General features: G+C 41.9%; 1 protein-coding gene across 2 annotated transcripts in view; it reads right to left on the bottom strand.

Annotated features, from left to right (window-relative positions):
- taok2b (TAO kinase 2b) overlaps positions 1-26,624 on the bottom strand; it is a 41,596-nt gene that overhangs the window by 6,225 nt on the left and 8,747 nt on the right. Inside the window, exons 5-19 of one of the 2 annotated variants that reach the window (XM_049562668.1) lie at positions 25,937-25,982; positions 25,703-25,799; positions 25,310-25,423; positions 22,535-22,626; positions 22,247-22,340; positions 20,949-21,030; positions 20,015-20,182; positions 15,553-15,759; positions 14,207-14,418; positions 13,854-14,031; positions 13,522-13,650; positions 13,138-13,341; positions 11,146-11,385; positions 4,027-4,239; positions 2,335-2,517 (exon numbers count right to left, since the gene is read on the bottom strand). In XM_049562668.1, the coding sequence (XP_049418625.1) occupies positions 2,335-2,517; positions 4,027-4,239; positions 11,146-11,385; positions 13,138-13,341; positions 13,522-13,650; positions 13,854-14,031; positions 14,207-14,418; positions 15,553-15,759; positions 20,015-20,182; positions 20,949-21,030; positions 22,247-22,340; positions 22,535-22,626; positions 25,310-25,423; positions 25,703-25,799; positions 25,937-25,982 (2,259 nt within the window). Of the gene's footprint in view, positions 1-2,334; positions 2,518-4,026; positions 4,240-6,282; positions 11,386-13,137; positions 13,342-13,521; positions 13,651-13,853; positions 14,032-14,206; positions 14,419-15,552; positions 15,760-20,014; positions 20,183-20,948; positions 21,031-22,246; positions 22,341-22,534; positions 22,627-25,309; positions 25,424-25,702; positions 25,800-25,936; positions 25,983-26,624 lie in introns of those variants that run through there. The other variant, XM_049562667.1, reaches the window with a different exon arrangement.

Genomic DNA, 26,624 nt, shown 5'->3' with positions numbered 1-26,624 from the left:
TAGCACTTGTTGGCCCCTTTGCCTTCACTCTGCGGTCCAGCTCACCCCAAACCATCTCGATTGGGTTCAGGTCCGGTGACTGTGGAGGCCAGGTCATCTGCCGCAGCACTCCATCACTCTCCTTCTTGGTCAAATAGCCCTTACACAGCCTGGAGGTGTGTTTGGGGTCATTGTCCTGTTGAAAAATAAATGATCGTCCAACTAAACGCAAACCGGATGGGATGGCATGTCGCTGCAGGATGCTGTGGTAGCCATGCTGGTTCAGTGTGCCTTCAATTTTGAATAAATCCCCAACAGTGTCACCAGCAAAACACCCCACACCATCACACCTCCTCCTCCATGCTTCACAGTGGGAACCAGGCATGTGGAATCCATCCGTTCACCTTTTCTGCGTCTCACAAAGACACGGCGGTTGGAACCAAAGATCTCAAATTTGGACTCATCAGACCAAAGCACAGATTTCCACTGGTCTAATGTCCATTCCTTGTGTTTCTTGGCCCAAACAAATCTCTTCTGCTTGTTGCCTCTCCTTAGCAGTGGTTTCCTAGCAGCTATTTGACCATGAAGGCCTGATTCGCGCAGTCTCCTCTTAACAGTTGTTCTAGAGATGGGTCTGCTGCTAGAACTCTGTGTGGCATTCATCTGGTCTCTGATCTGAGCTGCTGTTAACTTGTGATTTCTGAGGCTGGTGACTCGGATGAACTTATCCTCAGAAGCAGAGGTGACTCTTGGTCTTCCTTTCCTGGGTCGGTCCTCATGTGTGCCAGTTTCGTTGTAGCGCTTGATGGTTTTTGCGACTCCACTTGGGGACACATTTAAAGTTTTTACAATTTTCCGGACTGACTGACCTTCATTTCTTAAAGTAATGATGGCCACTCGTTTTTCTTTAGTTAGCTGATTGGTTCTTGCCATAATATGAATTTTAACAGTTGTCCAATAGGGCTGTCGGCTGTGTATTAACCTGACTTCTGCACAACACAACTGATGGTCCCAACCCCATTGATAAAGCAAGAAATTCCACTAATTAACCCTGATAAGGCACACCTGTGAAGTGGAAACCATTTCAGGTGACTACCTCTTGAAGCTCATGGAGAGAATGCCAAGAGTGTGCAAAGCAGTAATCAGAGCAAAGGGTGGCTATTTTGAAGAAACTAGAATATAAAACATGTTTTCAGTTATTTCACCTTTTTTTGTTAAGTACATAACTCCACATGTGTTCATTCATAGTTTTGATGCCTTCAGTGAGAATCTACAATGTAAATAGTCATGAAAATAAAGAAAACGCATTGAATGAGAAGGTGTGTCCAAACTTTTGGCCTGTACTGTACATCATGCTGTATTGAAAAAGACTTGACAAGTTATTGTGTTCTAACACAATGTCACTTTATTCATTACCTCAGTACACATTCTAATGTGTACTGAGGTAATAAATAAAGTGACAAGTTGGGTTATTTTCTTGTAGACTTCTATACAATCTGACTTCTTTTTGAAACCAGTGAAGTCGCCCCCTGCTGGCCATTAGAAAGAAAACACAAAGCACTTTACCAGTGGTTTCTCTTTTCAGATCCACAGGCTACGTCCACTTTTTTTTTTACACCGTCTATTGATATGATTGAAAACTCCAGGACAGCTACTGCGAGGACAGTGTGGTGAAAACCATTATTAAAAGAACACTTCACCTCTAAATTGACCATTTATAAATCAGTTACTCACCATGTGTTACCATGAACTTGTGAAGCAAACTTTGTTTCTCTTGCATGCAACCACAATGAACGGAGAATCCAAAAAAGATGAACATTCCTCTTCAATTAAAGTCATTGGGTGCCACGGTTAACAACAGCAAAACTATATCAAAAGTCTGTTAACAGATGTTTTTATATTGTTTTGCTGTTGTTCAGTGTGGACCCATATGCCTTTAATTCATCAAGAATTCTATCAGTTTTTGGATTCTTTGTTTACTGTGGAAGCATTCATTCATGGAGAATATTCACCTTTTTTGGATTCTCCGTTTACTGTGGAGGCATGCGAGAAAAACAAAGTTTTCTTCCCAAATTCAAGGTGACACAGGGTGAGTACTTGATTTAGAAATGGTCATTTTGTGTTTGAGGTATCCCTCAAAAGTTAAGTGTATAAGGCTCAACTTAGGACAAAAAAAGTCATATCTGATTTGTACCGAAGCTAACAATGCTACAGCTAACATCAGCAGTCCACTGTTACCTTTCACTTAACAGTCTTCTCTGCAAGCCCAACTGGATTCCTAAAACTCACCCGAGGCTTTTTCTACATTTTAAGGAGCTTTGCTTTCATAGAAGTGATCGCCAAAAGGACTCTAACCCTCTGCTCCAGCAGGGCGCGACGGATGGACACCCTCTGCTCCAGGTCCTTGACCTCCCTGTCGTGCTGCGTGTCGGTGTGGATCTTGATCTTGCTCTGGTAGGCATTGAGCAGCTCCAGCTCCTGCTGCAGCTGCATCCGCAGCACTTTGTACTCCGCTTCCTGGGTCTCATCCAGTCGCAACTGAGAGGAGGAAAGAAAGAGGGAGGGATGTGAAAAATTTGGAACGATTGCATGGGCAACAAATTGTGCTTTAGTGTTTAGGGAAAGCTGGGAGAGTTTGACATAGAAAAGAGAGGGAGATGCACAGAAGAGAGGAGAGGATCAGGAGAGTGAGCTGCAGGTGTGTTTAAATCAGTGTTTTGTCTGAGTTTGATCAGTCTGGGTCTGTGTGTGCTGTATTCAATAGAAGGAAGTGAAACATAAAAATATGTGCAAAGGTAAGAAACTGTCAAATTAAAACCTGTTACCTAAATAAATCATTACAATGTGACAAAACATTGCACAACAGTTGAACTGCTGTGACCTGAGCATGTGATATCTGGCTTCAGGAGACAGATTAAACCCAACTCAGACGACATTTTTCATTGAAAAGATATATTGTTTTACTGACCTCAGGACTGAGTTTAATCAGTGAGCGGGAAACCTTCCCAAACAGATTTTAACCACAGCATGAGGAGATGTGCGGACAAACAAGGGCAGGAGGGATTTAGCTTACTGGGCTTACATGGCACGCTGCCTGAGAGGTAATTAAAGTAGCACAGGGCGTTATGTCATTGAAGGGAACAAGACATTTCGTTACGTATCATCCGTCTCCTACTATGGTTCATTCATCTAAAAGCCTGGGATTTGTGTGTGTGTGAGTCCCACACTCAGAGGACACTGAAAGCCCAAATCAGAGTAACAAGTAGTAAAATCTAAATCTGTTCACAGTGAAAAGTGTCCTGAGGTAACCTTTGTTATGACTTGGTGCTATATAAATACATTTTTTAGCACTGTACTACAAATTTCTTGTACTTTACGCGAGTGTTTTAAGAATTATTGTTTCAGCTGTTTGGTTCTGCCTTCTCCAGTGTGATGATTTGCTGCTTTTCCTTCCAATTACTTTTCGGGGTTTTTTTGTACTGTTAAAGGGGACATTTTTCTGTACTGAGTACTTTTAATACTAAACCCACTTTCACTAAAGTGAAATGTATGACTGGAAAGATCATCAAGGTGCCCTTTGTGTTGGGGAGTACTGCTGTGCAGGTGATAAAGTTGTGGATCCAGAGGGAGCTGAGTGAAGTCTGATAAAATGAAGTGATGTCACTTCAATGTGTGAAATTAAAAGACTTTTGATCTTTTTCTTTCCAACCGTCCATGTGGAGTCTGACGATGTTACAGGAGTGCACTGTCATCACTGCTTAACATTTTCGCTCTCAAAGCAGGCCTAGATGTGCTTGTTTCTTGTATAAATTCAGTGGGAGAGGATGTTTTGCAGGGGAACAGTTAAACTGTAGGGGAAACAGGATGGTGGACACAGCTTGGTGTAGTACTGGGTAATGTGGGTTTCGGGGAGATGAACACTGAGGGACCAGGAGGAGGCTTGTTGACAGGCAGACAGGCGGTCAGGCAGGACGGCCCCCGGGCCAGGCACAGCAGTGGTGGTGTGGTGCGAGTGTGAAGTGAACGACGTCTCCTTGCCTTACTCACAGCCTGTGTGGACAGCATATCATTGATGGAGTGGTCATACTGCTCGGCCAGGATGGCCAGCTTACGAGTCTGCTCGTCCTTCAGCCGCTTCAGCACGGCCTTGTGGTCCGACTTGGGCGTGTTCTCCAGGAGGTGGTTGCGCAGCGCCTTGTACTGACGGGTCTGGATCTTGCAGGTGTCCTGGAACTGACGCTTAATCTGAAGCTCTTTGGACTGGAGGAGAGAAGAGAGAGAGAAGGAAGCAGCTGGGCTAAAGTGCATCTGTGGTTTTATAAATGGAAATCGAGATGGGGGTTAAACACAGAAAAATCAGGAGGGGAAAATGACGATCTAAACATTGTGCATTTTTTAAATACATTGTGTAACAACTTTCTATCCGTTATGGTAGCAAAATACTAACAAATCACAGCTTCTAATATCACTGTGCAGAAGGAGGCTGCATCTACTGCTACCTTACCTAGCACTGAGCTAGCTAATGCTACAGCTTAGCTGGGGAGGACACCTTTACTGTTAACATCTCGCGCTGTCATAAGCACGAGCCTCTCATCCATGAGTAGATGCACACTTCCTCCTGCCTGGTGATACACTTGGTGGGTGTAGAAAGAAAATAGTTCCCACATGAAACTGCTCACAACAAGGTCTGTGGATTATCTTGAGTAACCAGGTCATGATTTCTGGAAAGAGACATTGCTGTTGAGTTTTTCAAATGTATTTTTTCGGCACTTTGAGCACCACAAGCTGAGTGCCATCTAGTTCCATTATACTGGAGAGAACACAGACATTATACGGCCGATATCTCCAACACTCTGCAAGTCACACCAAAACCATCTAGACTGATAACTAGCACTACATGTAGGAGGGAAAATATGTATTTTTGATTTTGTGGTGAACTGTCCCTTTAAACTTCCACTTGGTGCTTAATTTTTATTATTTAAATAAATATTTTCAGTTGTGGAATTGATGCTGTAATGAAACGGTACAAATAAAGAATTATACAGTAAACACTCACAATCTGCTTAAAAATCTGACAGGCGGTTAATTTAATTATCTACAGTCCTACAGTGCAGATCATGATTTCACTGATACCATGGATCTAAAGTGTCTACCAATGTCAAATTCTTATTCCAGTACTTCTTTAAACCACAACAGAAAATGTTTTGAACTTTGCAATGGATTAATTATAAATGGATGCATTGATTCTATAGTAATGAAGACCATTTTCAGCCAATATCTTAAATACATTTCCTGATTACGTAAGAACAATTGCTGAGGACACTTTTTTACTCTTGAAGATATTTTCTTTCATTTAATTGAAGACATTGACCTACAGATTAAAAATATGTACATTTGTCAAGTGAATTCTTATCATTATTATGAACTGGGGCTTTTGAAACCAAATATTTAGGAACATTTCAGACTTAAACAAATCTACAGTTTTAGTTTCATCAATAACTTCAGAACTGAAAATATTAAAAGACCTGACCTTAAATGTAAACGTGATTAATCAGTACTGACATCTAAAGTGAAAAAAATAAAAGATATTTTCTCTAGAAAAGATGTTCAAAATATTATATAACCTTTTTCACCAGCTATAATCATTACAATTTCTTTTTAACATATCAGGACACATCTCTGATGCTTGAGGTTCAACGTTTGACTGCTTCACACACATAAATACCAATATAGATAAATATACAAAGGGATGATTTAAAGTTAAATTAAACTTATTGGGTAAATAAGACATAGATTGAAATAATACGGAAGACACTGATCCAAACTGATATTGGGCCGATCTGGTATCTGTGATAAAGGGACTGATTTATTAAACTAAACATGTTAAGTTTCAGCTGCTGTACTATTCTATATTGGAATTTGAGCTCCTATTTGCGCTTAACATGTACAGATAATTTTGATTCCTCTTTATTTTGAATCTTAAGTAGCTACCAAGTTTGTTTGCACTAGAATTGAGACTTAATTTTAACATTTTGGTCTCATTTTAAGCTGTCGTTTTACAGTTGAATTGTAATTCCTGCTGATGCATGATTTATTATTTTAATAAATAATGATTCAGTACACGTATCTATGGGTTACATTTCGTTGTACAAAGTTAGGAAAGCCATGCTGAGGACAAGCCTGATGTTACCTTACACATAAAGAATGATTGCAGTCACCGCCACACAGTGAGGATTACAGCTGATTAATTACACACTGGTATTAAATCAGCAGTTGGATCTATGCCGCCCTGCAAATAACATACCTACCTTATATGTTGATTGGAAATAGCACTAAAGTCACAGAACCTGCTGTCAGTGTGTTTGGTGGGTGTTGGACAAAGGGAGGGGCACCACAGACGACCACAGGGATCAAACGTGTGACCACACAGGAGGAGTGATGATGGACAAAATGATAACGGGATCTTTCAACACAATAACCATCAGCTGATAAATCAGGGGGAAAGGTAAACAAATGAGGACGTAATAATGGAAACAAAATCATAAAAACAAACAAGACAATGATTTCCACACAAAATAATTTATTTTTTTGTGTAAAGAAAAAAAAAAATACTGGAAGTATGACAAAATATTTTTTCTATGCTTGCGAGCACACAGCCGTACAGTACGCCAACACTCATGCAGCTAAAATGAGAATAAAAGGAGAACAAAATGGCTGCCAAACAGGATGCAGTCTGATAAATACTGCATAAATAAAAAATAAAAAAAGGTGACATAACTCTGTGGAAACGGTGTCACAACAAAAACAGAATACAAACATGTAAACATACACAGAGGAACAGGAGATAACTGATACTGGAGCACAAATGAAAATCAATGGCAAATAAGTTACATTCAAATAAAACAATGGTTGTTGTGAAATGACTTTTTAAAGCGAGATTTCCCAAACGCAGGTCACTGACACAAGTGCCTGACTTTATTTTTGTTCTCCCCCCCTCTGGGTCAAATACAGCTAAGACTGAGCTTTCCTATTCAGTTATATTCCTCCATGTAAATGGCTCAAATGTCGTCCTTCTGTTTCCTACATTATCAGCATTTAGAAGCATTTTACTCATCTCGACCAGATTTCCCTCACAAATATGCACAATTTCTCTCCTCAACTTGAGTTTATCCGACTTCATTCAATTAAATGTAAACATCAGAGCATTTTGGAGTCAAAATTGCGAGAGCATGACATAAAAACAGCTCTTTTAAGTGTCATGTTTTGGTCCGACTGAAGTAACGCTGACACGATTAATCGATTGACAGATTAATTGTTTCAGCTATTTTTCAAGCAAAAATAGTGAAAAAATGCCAAATATTTTTTGGTTCCAGCTCCTCACATCATAGGATTTGTTGAGTTTCCCTGCCACATATCAGTGTAAACTTACTATCTTTGGGTTTGGGAGTTTTGGTCAAACAAAATAAGACACTGGAGGACATCACCTGAAGCTGGGCTCAGACTACAGGAGCTTTGAAATCAGGTTGCATCACGCACGCAAGGAGAAACTTAACATATGTTCTTCTATCTACTCTCTAACATGTTCACACTACTAGGTTTTACAAATGGCGATGCACACACTACAGGATATAAAGATTATCGTGGAGCATGAACGCATCACCTCACGTGATCCAAGAAGCAGATTTAAACTGAACAGGGAGTGACGTGTAGTGACAGGTAGGTGTAATATTAACAAAGCAGATAACTATACGAGTCTGGATGAGAAAATGATGGGGAGACGCAGTCAACACTGAGCACTGAACTGGAAGTGGGATTTTAAGTAGTTTTACAGTAATATGCTAGCTAGAGTTAGCCAAAAGGGGCTAGAATGTTTCCTGTTGCAACACCATCACCTCCTCCGTACTGACATATTTGTAACCCCAATCATCCAGACTTTAAATCATAAATATGTAACATGTTTGAAAATATCTGTGAGCAGTTCACAAGGCTTTTGACTGGATCTGTAACCCCTCACATCACCAGAAAATCTGCACCTAACATCGGTAGCGACCAAGGTCCCAGAGCAGGATTTCTCCTTGGATTGTCGGGAGTGTAGTATCGGGGATAAATCATCTCCTGCAGTCTGAGCCCAGCTTCAAGGTCTGGAAAGCTGCGACGGGCATTTTTTCAATATTTTTTGACGTTTCATAGGCTAAACGTTTAATTGAAAAAATAACTATCAGATTACTTAATGATTAAAATACCTGCCCTACACTGAAGTGATCTGTTCTCCCTCATTTGGTATCTTTTAAATGGTCTTTGGGACAGTGCAAAATTACTGATTATCTTCTTTTCATGCGATGCTCAATCTTTCACATTCAGTAGTTGCATCAATCTTTGGACTTTAATTTCTACGATTGCATGTCTCAAAAGATTGTCTGTATGGCTTCATATAAATTAAACTACGCTGAAATATTAAATAGGTTTTTATTATATTATACTTTCACAACTCCAGAGTATATCCTGCTTCCTTATGTTTCTACTATAAATTTAGGATACGTCACTTCACAAGAGACTATCAGCATCTGTGCAAGCAGTTGTGACAACACACTTGACTGCTGTATATTCATAGGGGAGGGTATCTATATGTTTACATGGTAAATCATAACAAGATCATTGCATAAAGCGCAATAAAAATAGTATATCTAACTAGAATCTGACAGATAATGATTTCACCAGCTGTAAATGATGTGTCAACATGAAACGATGAGCTGGACAGGCTTGTTCCAGCTAAATGGCCCCTTACTTTATATTTTAAATCCTATATTGTAAGACCTTTAGTTAACTGTTTTCCTCTTGGACTAATGATGATATCAAATGACCTAAAGTGGTCCCAGATATTTCGGTTCAGCTGTTTATTGCACTCTTATATCGACTGAGAACTAGTGTTCAGGGTGATGTTAGTGAAATCATTCGTTTGTTTTTTTTTTTTTCACAGTTTTCATCTTTAGGGAGTGAAATTATAACCAAGACGCTATGCAACACTGTAAATATTTGTTCTAAGCACTGAGATACCAGCGCACCTCTTAAAATAAGACCACCATAAAGAAATGATTGCACAAAAAACGGTCTTAAAAATAACCATAAAAATATTTGTCTTACAAATTAAGAGCAAAATAATAAAAATAAAATAAAATAAAATAAAAAACTTTAAGGAACTTTTACAAAAAGCACAATAATGAAAACTTCACTGGGTTTGGTGCAGTAACCGCGGGTTCAGCTGCATGTTTACGTCTGCAGGTCCCGCTGGTTCAACAGTATGGCTTGTATGCACATAAATATGTGCATGTTTGAATTCAACAGCCAAAATCACTTTCAGCCAGCACACACAGATGTGTGTGTGTGTGCAGGGTAAAATATGTCTCATCTTTAGGAAATGTGACCAAAAATCAGTTTGGGAGTTATTGGGCCCAAATCAAAAAGACACACAAACAATGGTTCAACAATGGAACATGAGTGCGATCACGCTCACACACTCACTCACATAAAACCAGCACAAGTTTCTTTACTTCGATTTGTCTCACTCTCTTTCTATCTCCACGGCCGAATTTTCCCCCTGACGAACCTCCCAGATGCAGTTCGTCTCAACCCACACTCCCACCTCACTTCCTCACGGAACACCCTCTCTTGCCTCCTCTTCCTCTCCCTCTCTCTCCCCCTCCTCTCCCTCTCCCTCCTCTCTCTGACCTCCCGGGGCAGCAGTTGTGGCAGCCTGCTCGGGCTCATCTTCTTTAAGAGGCCCAGAGTTTGGAGTTTGACCCGGACAGTGGGAGGCAGCTTTTTAATGAGCTGTCCGGCGAGTTTTAGCACTACGGAGTTAGCCAGGTCTGCCAGGACTCCGAGAGGTCGTCTGCCAAAACGCCTCACCCAGAGGAGCCCCTTGGCCAGGGGGGAGGTGTTCCTGCAGCGAGCCTGATACTCCAAAGGTAAGCTCTTTAGGGGGACTGGGATTTTGGACTGGCGCCCGCCCCAGTTGCGTCCCGCTTTGGGAAACATCTCATAGAGGTTTCGCTCAGCCATGCCGCCCAGGACTGACTGGCACATGGCGAACAGGGGTCGAGGCAGACGGAAAAGGACGCGCATGCAGAGGCGATTGACTTTGCGAGGTGCGTGCTGGAGGAAGTCGCGGGCCGGCCTGACAATCAGCACCACCACCAAGTAGAGAGACAGGAAGAGGGAGGGAGAGCTGAGGAAGGAGGCTGAAATCAATATCATGGGAATGTAATAAATCCCCAAACTGAAGGAGAGGCCTAAACTGAAGAGGCCGCTGACCCAGAGGCTGAGCGACAGGTAGGTGGAGAGAGACAAAGAGCAGCATGAGCGCAGGAAGAGATATGAGAAGAAGAGTGCCAGGAAGGCGAGCTCGGCAGAGAGGAGAACAGAGGCCACTGAGGGCAGAGGAGGTGAGCGGCGGAGGGAGAGGAGGAAGATGGAGAGCAGCAGCAGAGTGAGATTAGAGGGCTGGGCAGCAGCAGAAAGAGAGAGGAGGAGGCAGATGGCATGAGAGAAGAGTGAAGGTAAAGAAGTCTGGGCAGGGGGAGCAGGAGGAGGAGGAGAAATGGGCTCCAGCTCCTCTGGAGTATCGGGGAAATAAAACTCAGACAGCTCATCGAGCTCTCGCTCACGGAGTCGTCTTTTTTCTGGGGTCAGGGATGAGATAAACTCAGAGGGACAACCGTCGGCCACGCCCCTGCCCTCTTCTTCTTCATCAGTGTCTACATGTGCAGGTTTACTGTGATCCTCCACGTACTCCCACTGCACTCCCTCTACTTCCCTCTCCTCTGCTCCCTCTCCACTGATTTTCCACTCCTCCTTCTCATCATCTCTCTTTGGTTTATCGTTGCCATTTAACTCATCTTTCCCTTCAACCACAGGGACACTCACACCCTCCTCCTTCTCTACCTCCCTATAAACGTCATCTTCAAATACCGCTCCATCAAGTTCATCCTCAACATCATACAGCCCCTTATCCACCCCCTCCCTCGTCTTTTCTACCACACCATCCCTCTCGTCCTCCACCTCTACGCCTGCCACCCCTGCCTCGCTGTCCCAGCTGCCGCTCGGCCCCTCTGGTGTCTGGCCCTCTCCCTCCTCAGGAGACCCCAGGCTCTGGGTGCTCTCACTCACTTTGAGGCTCTTGGGCTGTTGGCGGACCTCCACGGCGTGCTTCTGACGCAGCTCCTGCTCACGCCTCTTGTTATACTCCATCTGGTTGGTGAGCTCCGTCTGGTGCTGCGTGCGGATCAGGTCGGCCCGCGTGCGCTGCACCAAACCCAGCTGGCGGAACTCCAGCTCCTGGGTGGACTCGTGGTGACGGAGGAGCATCGCGCACTCCAAGTCCTTCAGAGTCTGCTTCTTGTTCAGTTCCTAGAGGAGGGAGATGATGATTAAGAGGCAGGAAGGTGTTACATGATACAGAACACATTCTTCTAGATTTCTAGTAGAACTGTTATATAATTTCTATACAATTTAAATAAATTCTTAAAACTAATTCCACTTTCACACTTTTATGCAAAAGTCAAATAAGAACTTTTAGTGTTTAACACTTAAAACAGGCTTTACTGTGTTAGCAAAAGCCAATAACAGGCATTAGAAACAGACAGACATTTAAAGGCTGATATAATAGCAATAGCTTAAAGCAGGAAAAAGCTGATAGCCATTGCCGTGTGTGTGCGCGCTTGTTTCTCCCTCTCTGTTTAGACGCAACTGCCAAATACGTGGAAGCATGGGGTGCTCATTTTATCATTTATCATTATTTAGATCTTTTATATCATATCTAATATAGTCTGCATATTGTTCAGAATAGAAAATCATTTTGTTGTCCCGCCAGATTTGCTTGCAACTTGCAAATTAAAAAAAAATGAAAAAATAGATCAGACACTGAAACTATCGCTGCAGAGCCCAAGCTACCATGTTCATTGGGAACAGCCCCATTGCTCAACATGGGTGGCAAAAGGAAGCAGGCAGCGCTCTACAAAATAATCGTCATGCTCTGCGGTGCTTCCATGAACCACCAAGCCCGCTATCTGTCTGGGTCGCCATGGTGGAGTAAAGAATTACGTCTGGTCTGTTCCACCAGGAGCTGCGGTGTGTTGGAGGTCTTCCTGGAGAATGTGATCTCTGATGCCGTCATCTAAGTACACCAAGCACGCTGAGAAAGACCGTGACTGCCGTGGATGTGGTGTATGCTCTAAAGAAGCAGGGACACACTCTGTGCAGCTTTATATTTCAGTTAGTCTTAGGTCATACAAAATTTAACTACTTAACATGCTATTAATGCATTTAATTATTTATTTGGAATGTTTTCCACGGAACATTTTTGCCCTTGATATTTTCATCTGCCTGACAACTACTTGTGATACTGGCCAAAAGACAGCATATGCTGGCTAACATTAACTGTGATGTGGAGTAATTTTTCATTTTCAAAATACCTTCTCCAGGATTTATATGGCTGGACTGTGTATGAAAGGCTAAAATGCTTTTAATTTGAAACAGGAAGTGGCAGACTTTTGTGTTTATTGAGCTGGGCCTGCTTTTGCAGTCCAGCCAAAAATGTAAATCCATGTTAAAATAAAGAACAGTGCACTTGGACACAGTCGCACAACAGAGGAGACCTGACTTCTCTGGAGCTAAATCCACTGACTGAAACCAACCCTCCCCTTTTCAGCTCTGGTCTGGGATGCATTTCCCCATGTGAGCAGTGGAAGCCGCGCAGCCATCGCCCACCATCAGAGACAAGTTCTGTTGATAATGACAGGCTGTAAAGTGTCATATTGATGCCGATTAGTGGACCACATCAATAAACTGGTTGAGCTCTCGCAGGCATATCGTTTTGCTTACATACTGTCTGAGAAGGGTTTGCTACCTGACAATGTCATTCACTGTTTCTCCCTCACACTGTGGCTGAGTTTGTCTTTACCAGGGTTGTCATGTCAACCATGTGACATATTGTATGTCCACCTCCGCGTTGCTCAAAGCTCACAAAGACTTAATGCGCAGGACAGTAAATAAACATTGCAAAAAAGTACTTCATTGTGACTGGGCCAGTTGGCTGCTTTAAACATTTTTAGGGACTTGTTGATCCGACATCGACACACCAGTCTGATGTAAAACCAGTACCTCTCGGAGCAGGTCCTGCTCCAGGTTGTGGCGTGCCAGCAGCATCTTCCTCTTGTACTGACGACACTGTAGCTCATAATACTGCCTCTGTCGCCGCAGCAGGCCCGCTTCCTCCTCCGCCTGCAGCTGCTGCAGACACTCCTTCTGATGCACCAGCCACTCCTGTTTCTCCCGCTTTGGTGTTGACTGGTTCTCATTCAGTTCCTGGAGTGGAAATAAAATAAAGACGATGAACAGGAGGTACAGTAGTGTTAGCCCAACAGGTTGAAAGAAGAATGCTGTTCGTATAGTGTCAGTATGTGGCAGAGTAATGCTAACAAGAAAAGTTAGATTCTTATTGAATCAAACTGGATACTGGCAGATTTCTCTAAAACCCAGTAGTACCTCTTTAAGCTGCTCCTTGCGCTGTCGATACTGTCGCTTTTGGGACTCCAGCAGACCAGTCAACTCCTTCTTCTGCTGGCCAAGTATGTGCTGCTGGAACTTCTTCTCCTCAGTCAGGACTGCCTTTGTCTGAAACAAACAACACATCATCTCATTACAGTTATGAGAAGCACAAGATTAAAAAGCAGCACATTTAAAAAACACTGGAGTAATTACGGTAAATCAATATTCACTGTGAATCAGGTATCTGTCAAACATCACCCATCGTCCCCCTTTAGTTTCTCTGGCAGTCCTGATCACCATTACTCACTCCTCCTCCTCCGCCTGCTCACCTCCTTCTCCAGGATAGCCTGGTGCTTCTTGGAGAGCTTCTCTCCCTCCATTGAGAAGCTGTTCCTCTGATTCTCCAGCTCTTTGTCCAACCTCAGCTGGTGCTCGTCCATCTCCGCCTTCAGCTTGTTCTCCAGCCCCATCAGCTGCTTCTGGTGCTGCCGCCGCATTCGCTTGTACCTGTGAGGAGACACGGAGCGTCAAGTTGGCTGATTGACTTTTTATTTCTAACAAGGTTTTTACTTGAGGTTTTTTTTATTCTCTATTAAAGATAAAACATGAGGGGTGTCTGTTTTATAAGGTAGGGACTGTAAAGCTCTTTTATGGCATCTACCGCTCGTTTGTGTCACCTTACCCAGACATCTGCTCTCTAAGGGCCGAGCCCTGCTCATGTTCCTGGATCTGACGGGTGACGAGCGAGGCCGTCCTAATGGTGGCAAAATGGTCTCTGCCTCGACGACGCCTTCCTCCTCCTCCTCCACCTCCCCCGCCGCCACCGGCAGACGAAGCTTCTCTTTGTGAGTCAACCTCTGGCTGATAGGGATCATCGTAGATGTTGTCATGGCTCTGTGGCAGAAGAGAGACAAAAGGACTTATTAGAACAAACTTGCGGTGGTTTAAGGACAGGAACTTTAAACTCACTAGTCTTAAATGGATGTCATCTTAATACTTAATATTAAATACAGGGAACATTTAACTTCATTTAGGGCTTTAGTTAAGAAAAGATTCACTCAGCCCAGCACAACTGGAAGCTTTGGCAGCTGGTGAACTTGATATTGCCCTGGTGATTTTCTGCTTCTCCTCTGTAGGTGGCAACACTGACACGTCTACACATTTTCATGTCAAAACTGGTGCTGTTATTACCTTCTACTTCCTGTAGGTGGTGCAAGTGTGCATGTGTAGAAATGGTCTGACAATGTCAGTTTGTCCAACTCCAGTATTTAACCTCTTCCGCTCCCCCCTCCTTACTATAGACCCATTTTTGTCTCTTTTAGGAGGGGACAGGGGGTCTTTATGGGGAGATAACAATTTAAAAATATATGTTGCATTACACTGGTATACATCACCTAAAAATACTAATTTGGGGTGCAGCTCAAAGTGAGTGTTTCTAGTCATAAAAATATATTAAAAATTGTGTTTTGGTTAGGAGCCTTTTCAAACTTTTAAAGTTTAGAGTATATAAGGGCTTAGAACATTATAATGGAAACATATGGTGGCCACTGCCATGCTCAATTATGTCTAATAGTTGTAGATGTTGTAGCAATGTTTGGGATGATTTGGTGCTAAATTTAAGCATTTTTTGCCACTCGAGTTGATAAAAATGGTTCAAAATCCCTCAAAAAGACCACATAAAGACACCAAGACCTTGAGGAACACCATAAAAAATCCCATGCTATGGATTTGGTATAAAAAACTTTAGACATTCAGAGATTTCTGTAAGAATTGCATTTTTTGGCTAGTGGATGGCGAGCCTTTTTGTTCTAGAAACTGCTGAGAAACCATCTTATTTTCAATATATCTATGACAGCCATTTCTCCTCAGAATGCCCAAGGTCTGAGATAAAGCCTGTGGTTACATGGTCTTTCTTTTAAGGTACGTACTAGGCTCTACGTGAAACTTTTACACTTGGTGCCAAATGTGCCAAAGATAGGCCTGAGAGGGACAGAACTCCTCAACGAACAGTAAAACATGGGGACTGACCAGGGGCTTGTGCAAGACGGAGCTGTTGGAGGTGACGGTGTGCTCTCCCTCCTGCATCATGGCCATCTCCCCGCTGTCATCGGAGCCATCCGCCAGGCTGTTGACCGAGCTACTCTGGGAGCTGGCGCTGATTGACATGGATGGCAGAGAGTGGGAGCTCTCCATGCTGTTGACTGTGCCGGTGCGTAGCATATACTGCTCCACATCCTGGTGGAGAAGAATAAAGAAACAAGTTTGGTTGAAGTGGTTAAAGGGTTCTGGGGAAAGACAACACTTTCAGGATGATTTCTTTACGTCATAGTAGAAGTGGTCGTGACAGGTTGATGGTGTGCATGAATGTGTTTATCCTACAAAAACCTTCATGAGCAGACATACAGTAAAATATGAAACATAGTGAGACACGGGCCCACACTCTGGAAAAGTGCAGCCCCACATTCTCTGAATTCCTCCATTTCCTTTTCGGGGGAACAACCAACTGGCATCAAATGTTAATGGAAACAAAGGCCTTTGTATGGAGAGGAAGGGACCCGATGTTCACAATATATATTGAGAAGTACAATACAAAGGCAGGATGAATGATAAAACCAGCTGTTTTCCCTCACAGAGCCCGTTACATGCTTCGTCCTCTTCAAAGGTTTTTTGAAGGTTCATCTTCAAGACAGCTGGTACTTCTTTGTTTCGTTTGAGTCCTGCTAACTTTGGAGTTACTGCAGGAACTCAGTTATCAAGTGTGAGCTTTTCAAGTGTATTTTTCAAGAGCTCTTGTTTCATGCTTGTGGTTAGCAGGAAATACACAACTCTGAAGCAACACAAACTGCCTTCCAGGGTTCCCACACCTCTTTAAACATCAATTTCAAGGACTTTTCCGGAAATTCCAGTTCATTCAAAGAAGCAGGTAAAGAAGCTTCAATGTGTGATGGCAGAAAATACCAAAAGAATTTCAATTTCAATTGTTGCACAAAATATAAAAACTACAAGCACTTTAAATGACCCATTTCTATTTATGTCCATTTAAAAAAAACTTTCAAGGCCTTAGCTGTTCCTCAAATTCACAAACTTTCACATATTTTAACTTTTAAAAATCAGACCATTTAAATCAACCCACTATGACGTTCAAAGTAGAGTAGAGAAGTCCTGAGTCGATGCTCTGTGCGTATTTTAGGATTGTTACTGGCTGATATAAATCTGAGGTGATGTGATCCTTTCATTACTCTACTGTGTTTTGTCAACATCGCCTGATAGTGATACAGCATTGCTCTAATTTATAACAGCTGGGTCATAAATTTTGCTCAAGTATAAGAGGAAAAACCAGGACTAGGACCAGGCAGCTTGTAAAAAACAAGGTGTGCCAAATTTAGTAGTCTATAGCTGTTATTCAATGTGTCAGACACACCTTCAATCAACATTAAGTAAAAGTATTGGATTGGACTCATTATCTGCATATATGGATGTTAAAGGACTGGGATGGGGATAAATCTAGTTAGTAAATTAAGGGCTGAAAGTCAATAGTAGCCCGTATTTATCCACCAGTCACTGCATCTCTAACCTTACAACCTTCCTGACTCTTTTTTTTTTTTCACCTCACATCTCCGTACATTGTAAATGAGTGTCTTCTCTCAGGTGTTTTCCCACTGGGCCTTACAACTGCAGTCACTACTGAACAATTAAATATCCCATATCAGACCTCCTGTTTTTATATTAAGTCAGTGAAAAGCTGTTTTTCACCCTTTAAACAACTTCTTGGCACTATATAACTGTTGTGGTATCTTTCTTACAGCTTTTCCACCACACCACAGCAATCAGACTGCTCTTGTTAAGGTCTTCAGTGACATCCATTTAAACAACATACTAGATCTCTTTGTGCTGCATTTGACAGTGTTGACCACAACATATAACTAGACCGACTGGAAAGCTGGGTAAGATTTTCTGGGCCTGTACTAAACTTGTTTGATTTATACTCAAAGGTTAGGCAGTACTGTGTGTCTATAGGTAACTGTACTTCTGAGCAGACATATATGACGTGCAGAGTTCCTCAAGGCTCCATACTGGGGCCTCTTCTGTTTAACATCTACATCAGGGGTGTCAAACTCATTTTAGTTCAGGGGCCCAGTTTGATCTCAAGTGGGCCAGACCAGTAAAACCACTGCATAATAACCTATAAATAACGACCCCTTCAAATTTTCCCCTTTTTTGGTGTAATGAAGTTCATTCTAAAAGCATTCATCCATTTACAAAACAAATGAACAGCCTGCAATATCCTAGGAAAAATTATGAACAAAATCAACAGTATGTCTCAATTTTTCCACTTTCAGTCAATCTGCTACTCACTTTCATTACATTTGACTTTTTTTCATAATTTTCCACTAAAAAGGAAGCGATTAAAGAAGCAGGTAAAGTCATCTCCTGCCTTACAAACCATTTACAGTCTGAAGTTTTGTCAGTGCCTTAGTAGCAGGGCTCCACCCATATTGCTTTAAGATAGAAATCCGATACAGATTCTTTTGTATTGAAACTGCTGGTTGACAATACTCTGCACAATGTTCAGTATCTTTAAATCTGACCACAGGAAGTATTCATTGTTATTTCAGAGAGCTGTATTCTGGTCAGTCTGAAAAGCCTCTGTGGCAGTACTTTACATGAAATTTCTCCTGAAACTTCTCAGTCTTCACAAGTGCATCAACATTAGGTGTGTAAAGTCATGTGTGATTGGACCTTCTGGCGGGCCAGTTCCGGATTCCAGGCTGTATGTTTGACACCCCTGATCTACATTGGCTCAGATTATGGAAAACAACACAATATGATACCACAGTTATGAAGATGACACACAAGTTTTTATAACCATGTCACCAGGGGAATATGGTCTAATAAAAGCTCCTACTGAGTGCGTCAAACAAATGCCACGATTTTCTGCGATTAAACAAAGAAAAAACTGAGGTAATAGTTTTTGGAGCCAATGCAGAATGATCAGAATTCATCACTCAGCTTCAGTGGGCAATGTTAAAAACCACAGACCAAGTCAGAAGTCTTGGTGTGGTCATGGACTCAGAGCTCAATTTCAACAGCCACATTAAGCCGGCCTACTATCACATTCAGAACACATCAAGTATACAAGGATTTGTGTCTCGACAGTGTTTTCACTCTGCATCAATGACGCCAGATCGTTGAACACTGAATCCATTAGGCATGTAACGATATATCAAATTTCACGGCGTCACAATAAAATAAATTCTCGATACCGTTGTGGGAATGCCACGATAGTTATATAGCTGCGTTCTCCTACAGAGCCGGTAATATGACTGTGCGACTACATTCCCCATAATCCTTTGCATGCAACTGCGCATGCAGGTGAGAGCAGACTCGTGCAGCTCAGCCTCCGACTCTGACCCATGCGTGACCGGAGAAAACACCTCATAAAAGTAAGGAGATTGACTGTTCTTCTCTGTGGATTTTCTCCGCAACCGTTCGTCATAGCGAGAAGCCACACATATCACGTGAAACAGTGGAATCGTGGCTTTCCAACAAGGCTACTTGTCGGTAGTCCAGTGTTTTCACAGCGAAAAAAAAAAAAATGATAAAGTTACACTAAAATAATGTATAACAAAGCTTTCATACAGCTATGCACACACATTACTTTTGGATGGATTACTCGCGAATGCAGGGTCGCACAGAAATACCACGCATATCACATGATCGCGCAGGACCAGAGCTTTACTCTCCTCATCTCCTGTTCTGAGAAAGTGTTAGGGTCTCCTTGATGTCAAGATTGTCAACCTGGCGTGAACAAACTGAGTGAATGTGTGTTTTTGAGTTTTGGTTTTCTTTTACACACATCTCTACCCACCTCTCCCTCCCTCTCTCTCTCTCTGTGTCTCTCTCTGTCTCTATGTATATCTGTGAGTGAGGGATCGTGCGTTATTGAGTTTACATTATTTCTAATTTGTTAATTTTGTTGTTGTTGCAGGGTCTGATTGTTCTAAGTTCTGTATATTTGATGAATATTAAGACTACTCTATCCTCATAATTTGATGTCAATCAGATGACTTTCTAGTAATAGTACTACACTACTTTTGTTCAGAGTAGGTTAAAAACACTGAATTTTTCCATTTTCATATTCTGTCACTATAGTTTTAATTGACATGACTTTGTTATGGCACTTTAATGTCTGCCTACCTAGCACTAATAGGGGGAAAATGAAAGCACATGTTCAACTGTGTGTTGATTTGTTTACGATACGCTTCCAAGTTAAAAATAACACGCTGTGCAGTGTACATGCACTATTTTTGAATAAAATAGCTATTTTTAACAATACATTTTCTTTTTTTTCCCCCCTTGTATAAATATCGTGATATATATCGTATCGTGGACTCTTTATCGTGATAATATTGTATCGTGAGTCTCTGGTATTGTTACATCCCTAGAATCCATATATCAATTCAGATCAATGTATCATTACAATTCTCACCTCCTCCTCATCGCCTCCTTCTGGTGCGGGACCGTTGTGCGCCTCATGGAAGAGGATTTTCTTCATCTTGCGGTACTGAAGGTTGTCCAGCTCGCGGACAGCATCCTTGGTGCGGGCGATCAGGTCCATCACAACTGTCATCGGACGCTCTCTGCATAGGAAATGGTGCTGGATGGAAATAAGGGTGAAAGGTCAGTCACAGGATTCTTAAGCGCTGAGATCAAGGTCCCTGTATATTAGGATTAACCAGCGTGAAGTGTACATGGAAGTTGGGGTGCTAGATTGGGGGTGGGTCCATTATTGATAAGATGCTGATTTTAATTTAAACAGAGGTTCTGCTTATTAACCAGAGTCAACACATTGCTGTTCACATATGAAACCTTAACTCAGTGTTTTCCTTTGATACCTTCCTTTGAAGTTAAAGGAAAATTAGGGAAAAGCAAGTTATTTGTTTTATCAACAGAAACAAGCTGACTTGCTGTTATGCCAGCACATGTTTCAGCCAACTAGAACAGCAAACATAAACAGTTACCACTACAATATTAATTTACCACTGAACATTTGGTTGTGACTCAAGAGAAAAGAGAGCACTTCATTTTTATATAACTACTTCAATTTGAACACCTGATGTACGAAACAGAATTACATGTAATGTTTGCATCTGTTGAATTTGATTACTGTTATTAATACTAACTATCCCAGACATGATACTGTGTGTAGAGCACCATTTGTGCCCTACCCCTAATGTACAGTCTTTTATTAGAACATACAAATTAATACATTCATGCATTTTAATTTCAAACAATTAGTCATCTGGCTAAAAGCTCTTCTTATTCAGATTTCCTCCGGCGTGATCATAGAGACAACGTCTAACAAAGAGATGATCACACGTCTCCACCTGCCTTCATGTTCAACATCAAACAACATTCTGTACCTTGAGCAGCACATCAGAGGTAGGTCTGTCCTGGGCGATCTTCTGCAAACAGGAGTCCACAAAATTGCGGAAATAATCCGACCTGAAAGCGATTAAAGAAAAAAAACCCAAACAATTTATAAAAGCACCATTCATATTATGGTGTTATGAGAAATTAAGGCAGTTTGTAAATGTTGCTCCAACTGCAACACAGATTCTTGTGGTTTAATATGTTTTACTATTTTTTTTAAAGCTTTTCACAGTACTTTTAATTAAGATAACTTTGTAATGAAAGTAAATTACTTCAAAGAGGACCTATCATGCTCATTTTCAGGTTCATATTTGTATATTGGGTTTCTGCTTGAACATGTTTACATGTTTTAATGTTCAAAAAACACTTTATTTTCCTCATACTGTCTGCGATAGAACACCTGTATTCACCCTCTGTCTGAAACACTCCTGTACCTTCCCAAAAAAGCCAAGTCTGCTCTGATTGGTCAGTGTTTCCGTGTCTTATGTATCTTCTGTATCTCCGAATCTTGGTAACTCTGCCCTGTCATCACAGCTACTGTGACAAATCAACAGATAAAGCTTCTAGACCAAAATCTTGATCACCAGAAAATGTTCCAGCAGGAATATGATCCAAAATCAGGGAGAAATTTAAAACATCAGCAACCAAGATTACACGTTTCCCTGATGTTAGCTACATGTACATTAGCAGTGTACTTGTAGCCAGGGATGACAGTAACGAAGTAGCATACCTGGAGCAAGACATTTGGCACACCAGGATGTCATACTGTAGCCAGGGTAGAAAAAAACATTGGAAGTATTCAAAACAGTCTGAAGTCTTAAGTTTTTGCTCACAGAAATTACTTTTACATATGTTTACCTTCTTATTTGAAACTTTGGCCATGATTAATATTAACATCCGACATTGTAACACTACGTGAAGGCGTAATAGGTCTTTTTTAGAGTAATAACTTTTTTTCCTTCAGTGTGGTTGTTTAATACAGGATGTCACAAAGCATTTTGTCATCTAATGTAAACTACCTGCAACAGACTGAAATTGCAAATCCCAACCATCATTGTGCTAATTACATTTCTATCACTTTGTCAGCCATGGTTTTATCCCTTGTAAACTTTGTGGTAATGTGTGTAAAATCCTTAATCCTTTAAAAAACATGTTGAAAGAGCTTCAATAACATCGGGAGCATTTTTATAAAAGCAACATAATAAATGCTCCTTTTTTTGCACATTAAATCAACAGCAAAAGTCTTATTTGCCTGTAAGGACACTTAGGAAGTTTCACTAACTCTCACCAGTGATTAGACTGCAACACGGGGCTCTCGTTCTGGGCGATGTGGTATAAGGCACTCATAGCATTCATGTTGAACAGAGGAGGCTTCCTTTCCGCTAGAGAGTGACAGAGCACGACATAGCGTGACAGAGACAGAGAGTGGCAGATAAAGAGCAAGAACCAAAAAAAGGGAAAGCAAAGAAAAGGGTTGGATGCTTTCAGCTTTGTGAACACACACACACACACACACATACACACACACACACACACAAAAACCACACTTGTTTACCATTTTATAGCCATCTCTTACCCAGCTCTATGCAGGTAATGCCAAGTGACCACACATCCACCTTCCCATCGTACTGACCCTCATCCATGGCCAGGATCACCTCAGGGGCCATCCTGCATGGAGGATACAACAAAGTTATTCAGCCATTTCCATCTCTTTGCCTTTGATCATGGACCAACAGAGAACACAGCCTCGGGGCTCACCGTCATCCCCACGTCTACGCCACGTGAATAGACATGAACATAACGAGGGTTAGGCAATAACAACAGCAACCTGTAGCCCATGAAAAGTGGATGTACTTGAGAGGAATATGCAGGTAGTGCTGGAAGCATTAGTTGACGACAAATACATTTGTAAATATATATAAATATGTCAATAAACATCAGCATGTCAATAAAAGTTTGACCTTCACTCTGCTGCGTGCTTTGAATGAATTTGAATCTCACTTCCAGGCGGCCACACCTTGCCGGGACCTTTTTTTGCTTCACAAGTGTGACAGTAAATTAGGCACAGCCAGCCAGAGGAGACGAGTCAGCTATTTGAAGTTTGCAGTACTGCAAATAAAACTGAAGCTACCTGCTGGATTAGATACCACTGGGATGAGAGAAGAAAAGTGTTTCTTTTTGTGACTGGGGTAAAAGCAATCACTAAAGAATTAAAGTAAAAGTAATGAGATTTTAATATCATTATCCAAGCTGCAACCTGAAGCGCCGAAAAATGAATTTAACTCAGAAGTGCCATAAACTGCAGTTCCTTGAATGGCCACTTCAGTCTGGCTGCATTACGCATAATTAAGGACGGGCTGCTTGAGTGACGGGGGGTCTGCTGATTGTGTGTTCGGCTTCTCAATCCGATCCACCCCTCACTCCTTCACAGCTGCAGCTTCAGCCTCTCGCCCAAATATCGTCCCTTCTGGCGTCCTAATGGGTGACGTCATGGCAGCTATGTCTAACATTTTCACAGTCTATGATCAAACACATTTTCATTTCACTTTGGCGTAGCGTGGTAATCGATGAAGTCCCCCTCCACACAATTTTTTGGGTATGTACACTTATGCTAATACTAGTACTTTGTTTAACATGGTATTCTCACACAGTACTTAAAATAACTGAGCAGTGGCCTAAAGCACATCTACACTTTCTCCTTGATCAAGAAATTTTGGATGTGTCCTCCCTGCCCAAACACCACAGCTCGCTACAGGTTTTGCTTTATGCTTTCTTCAGCTATGCTCTCACTGGGTTGGCCGGTGAAAGAGCAGTGCGCATCAAGAAGGCTAGCATAAGCATTCGAGGAAACTTCAGAGATTCAGCCATACATGTTTGAGCCTCGGTCAGAACCAGACATAAGTTGAGGAATCTGCTGTGCACCAAATGGGGTGACTTGGAGACGTATCAGATGGTAAGCATTAGTTAGCATCTTTTATCTATGTTGTTTGTGAAATGAACAATAATATCTATGATGGGGTTTTTGGTAGATAGTGGAAGAAAGCACCAGGGTCAGGTTAACACCAAAAAACTGCACACTCTGACATGTTTGCTGTGAAAAATTTCACTAAACTGATGCTAACTCTGCTCTCTGTACTGTCAAGTCCACTCTGCGCTTTTGCCAATGTTGTGTCAGAGTCTGTTCCCCCGAGTTAAGGCTTTAGCACACTTTTTTTAGTCTGTCATTAAAAATTTCGGAACAGGTTCGATTTTCTGTGTTTTTCACATCCGTCTGAAGCCTTTAGAGACGTTTGACCAAAGAAAAAAAATAAAGAAAATCTGGCTGCGGGACACAGCCACAACAAGACAGAGGATTGGGTGCGCAGAATCATTTCATGACTAAGTTAGCTACTTTCAACAGGTAAGGTAGTAACATTCGGGTGGATGACGATTAATTTTACACTGATTTAAGTCACTATAGATGAGGTCAGACATTTTAGAGGACATAAACAGAAGAAAAGCTAATATTTAAGTGGATGAGGACTTAAAGATTCCTATTTATTCAAACGTCTGTTATTCCTGCGGTGGATTTAAATTCCTTCACACACACACAAAGGACTCACAGGTAATGATGCATGCCTGTAATTCAGCTTCATGTTAACAACTTCACTGTCAATCCCTTTACTTGCTATCAAAGATGTATTAAATTCCCGCTAACGTGAACAAAAACGAACTGCGGCTGCTTCACATTAAAAGAGTTCAACTGGTGACACATGCGGTTTGCCTTTGTTGTGCAGCAGTCACAGGAAAGCAGTGTGTTATTTACTCATTTATCTGGCAAGAATGACTCATTTAAGCATTGTCACATTTAAATAAAAATCAACCGATGCAATGTATGTTAGACCTCCAGCTGTGGCTAGCAGACCATATCTCTATTTGTCATCGTGGTTAGTGCTATGTGGAAACATTCGTCAAACATGCATCTGTAAAACAAGACAGCGGTCATTTCACAGTAGCTGCTTGACAAGTGTTTGCTGCCCCAGAATTCTGGGACCTGTAGTATTAAAAGGCACTTGCTGTTGCCGTGGTAACCAGGACTGTCTCCAAATCAACCAAGACTCAACTCGAAAGGATTACAACTTTAGAAACAGCTTATTATGATACAGGGACATACTTAGTGAAGCTTAAGAACATCAGGGGGGGTTGATGATATTTTTTTATAAGCAGGGATCATTTTTTTAGTCTACGTGTTTTTTGGAAAGCTGATGAACATGAACACGAGGTAGGTGCAAGCTTTGCTGGATCATAATCTGGTGTAATTCTTATGAAAGTGAGGATGATGCTGCTATGAGTAATAAGTTTGATGTCTTACCAGTAAGGTGTTCCAACGAAGGAGTTGGCTGGGGCAACAATGGAGGCCGAGCCAAAGTCTCCCAGCTTGACCTGACCTGGCTCTGTTAACAAGATGTTTCCTGCCTTCACATCCCTGAGTGAGAGACACCATCAGATAAGAGGAAATGACTGGTCAGGAAAAAAAATCACGAGGAAGACAAAATAGTGACATATGAGAGAGAAAATGTATTGTTAGATGCAGTGAAATGTGTTGCTGCACACAGTGTGTGAGCACAAACAGCGTTGCATAAGCTCATCTTAGGCAGCACAGTTTGTGCTTTTCTCCCCTGTATTTGTTTTGTCTCTTGTCAGAAGAAGTGTGGGGGAGGAGAGCAGAATAGATACAGATAGTGAGAAAAGGAATGGGGGTTACCTGTGAATCATGTTGTGAGAGTGAAGATACACCAATCCCTGCAATGCACCATGGGTTATGGCAGCTATTTCCACTTCCTGGAGGGGTTTCTTGTGGACTGGGAGGAGAGAGGTACGAGGGGATATCAGGCACTGTTTATGTGAGCGGCTGAAATATATAATTGACTCTTGAATTAGTGTAAATCATAATTAATGAGTGTTAATTATTCATTTGTCTCTATGATTTCCTACTTACCTTCTAAGAGGTCAGAAGCTGAGCCCAAGCAGTACTCCATCACCAGCTAGGAGAGACACAGAGGGAGGCTTAAACTGCATGCTATTTTAGGGAGCCCAACTCAGGAGAATACTTCATGTTAAGGACTTTTTCACACTTGACCTGAATGGAAAAGAGATTTTTTTGGACCGCAGGCAGTTTTCCCTGAGAGTTCAGTACAGTTATTGAAGTGTGAGAGCTGTTGTGGAGTGGAGGTACAGCTCAGAATAATGTTTGCATGTCAACCTCAAAATGGAGGTCTGAGCATCTCCTCGAGTCTGCATTGGATGTTAAAGGGATACCTCCCCTATTTTCAACCAGCTTTGTATCATCACAATGTAGGACTTGTGTGTAAAGCCCCGTTTCCACCTAGCAGCACAGTACAGTTCAGTTTGGTACGCTATTTTCCTGTTTCCACTGTGAAAAGATGTGGATGGTACCAATGGAACCGTTCCCTACATCCCCATTTTTGGTGCCCCCTCTGGTGGGGTACCTAGCACACAGATCTGGAACTAAAAGGTGGAGCTGTGAACACTGCAGTCTGTTGATTGGTCAATAGAGGATGGTCACTCTGCTCAGGGCTGAGTTGTGGCAGTGAGTGCTGGACGGAGCAGTGAGTGACAACAACCCTGCCCACATTTAAGAGTACTGTTTGCGGTGGAAACGCCGG

The sequence above is a fragment of the Epinephelus fuscoguttatus genome, linkage group LG20, assembly GCF_011397635.1.
Source record: "Epinephelus fuscoguttatus linkage group LG20, E.fuscoguttatus.final_Chr_v1".
NCBI classification, from domain to species: domain Eukaryota; kingdom Metazoa; phylum Chordata; class Actinopteri; order Perciformes; family Serranidae; genus Epinephelus; species Epinephelus fuscoguttatus.
The sequence above is the reverse complement of the archived record's forward strand: the minus strand, read 5'-3'. Positions and strand labels throughout refer to the sequence as shown.